The 1079-nt window shown below is 34.8% G+C and overlaps 1 protein-coding gene across 1 annotated transcript; it reads right to left on the bottom strand.

The window, feature by feature from the left end:
- Nucleotides 1-262: 262 nt before the first annotated feature.
- EIN_183350 (hypothetical protein) lies at nucleotides 263-949 on the bottom strand (the record flags this gene model as incomplete). The annotated part of the gene is made up of 1 exon (XM_004260781.1): nucleotides 263-949. The coding sequence occupies one exon, from the start codon at nucleotides 947-949 to the stop codon at nucleotides 263-265; it is 687 nt and encodes a 228-aa protein (XP_004260829.1).
- Nucleotides 950-1079: the final 130 nt, after the last annotated feature.

Raw genomic sequence — 1079 nt, 5'->3', positions numbered from 1 at the left:
TTTCTCAAAGGGCCAAATACACGTGCAAATTGCTACGTATGGATCTTTTACAAATCAAAGACAGAAGAACCCAAAGGAATTTGCACTACGAGTCGGGTCATTTGGGTATTCTCCATCCTTCAACAAGTTGTTATAAGTAGTTGTATGTTATTCATTGGTGTTTGTACGTTGATATTATATTATCTTTAAACGCAATCATGTTTCAACTTAGAATAAATTACTTAACCACACAATACGTAAAGTGCACTTCAACCCAAAAAGGTTAAAGTTGTGAAACAAAATTGGAGACAAGGCTGTCCATCACTAAATTTGCCATCTTCTCGTTTGTGACCAAATTCACGTCAATTTGGTTGACTAAAGCAACAGGAAGTATTGGAGAGATTTTCACTTTGTACTTCTTAAATATGTGTAATACATTCTCGTCAATTTGACTTTCAAACGTCGCTTTTTCAAAGTCGTCACTTTCTTTGAGCAACTCTTTGGCATCTAAAAGTTCTTTCTTTTCTTTTAATAATTGGGCTTTTTTCTGTTCATTTTTAAGCTTTTCTGCTTCGAGTTTTTTAACTTTTTCGCTCTTTGCTTTCTTTTCATTTGTTTGTAACGTTTTCTTTGTTTCTGTTGCTTTTTCTAAAACATCGTTTTCGTTGTTTACATGTTGATCACTCTCCGTGGTGTCAACTTGATAAGGCTGACTGTCTAAAAACACAAAGTTGTTAAATTCAAATTTGTTTTCAGCTATGGGAAGGGATGGGTAATTTTTCTGTTCTTGTAAGGGAACAGAAGGAGGGCAGTACCCACCACCCTCTTGTATGTCATGTGTATTATTACTAATACCTTTGGCGTCAATTTTTTGTTGAGTTTCATATATATTTTCGTCAATTTGTTGTTGTGGTTGTTGATAAAGTGGGGCGGAGTGTATAAGTCTCCCACATTTGCACTGGACAGTCATTGAAACCAATGTAAATATTTCTTGTTTGAGTAAACAGAGTGTGCAAAAATAAAGTCTACCAGAACAACACGTCTCAAAACAATTCAACGGGAAGTTTTTACTTGCCATAAAACACACACTACATATACAT

The sequence above is a fragment of the Entamoeba invadens genome (assembly GCF_000330505.1).
Source record: "Entamoeba invadens IP1 unplaced genomic scaffold scaff_1105074725183, whole genome shotgun sequence".
In the NCBI taxonomy this organism is placed as follows: domain Eukaryota; phylum Evosea; order Mastigamoebida; family Endamoebidae; genus Entamoeba; species Entamoeba invadens.
Note: the sequence above shows the minus strand (reverse complement) of the source record. Positions and strands in the feature narration are given on the sequence as shown.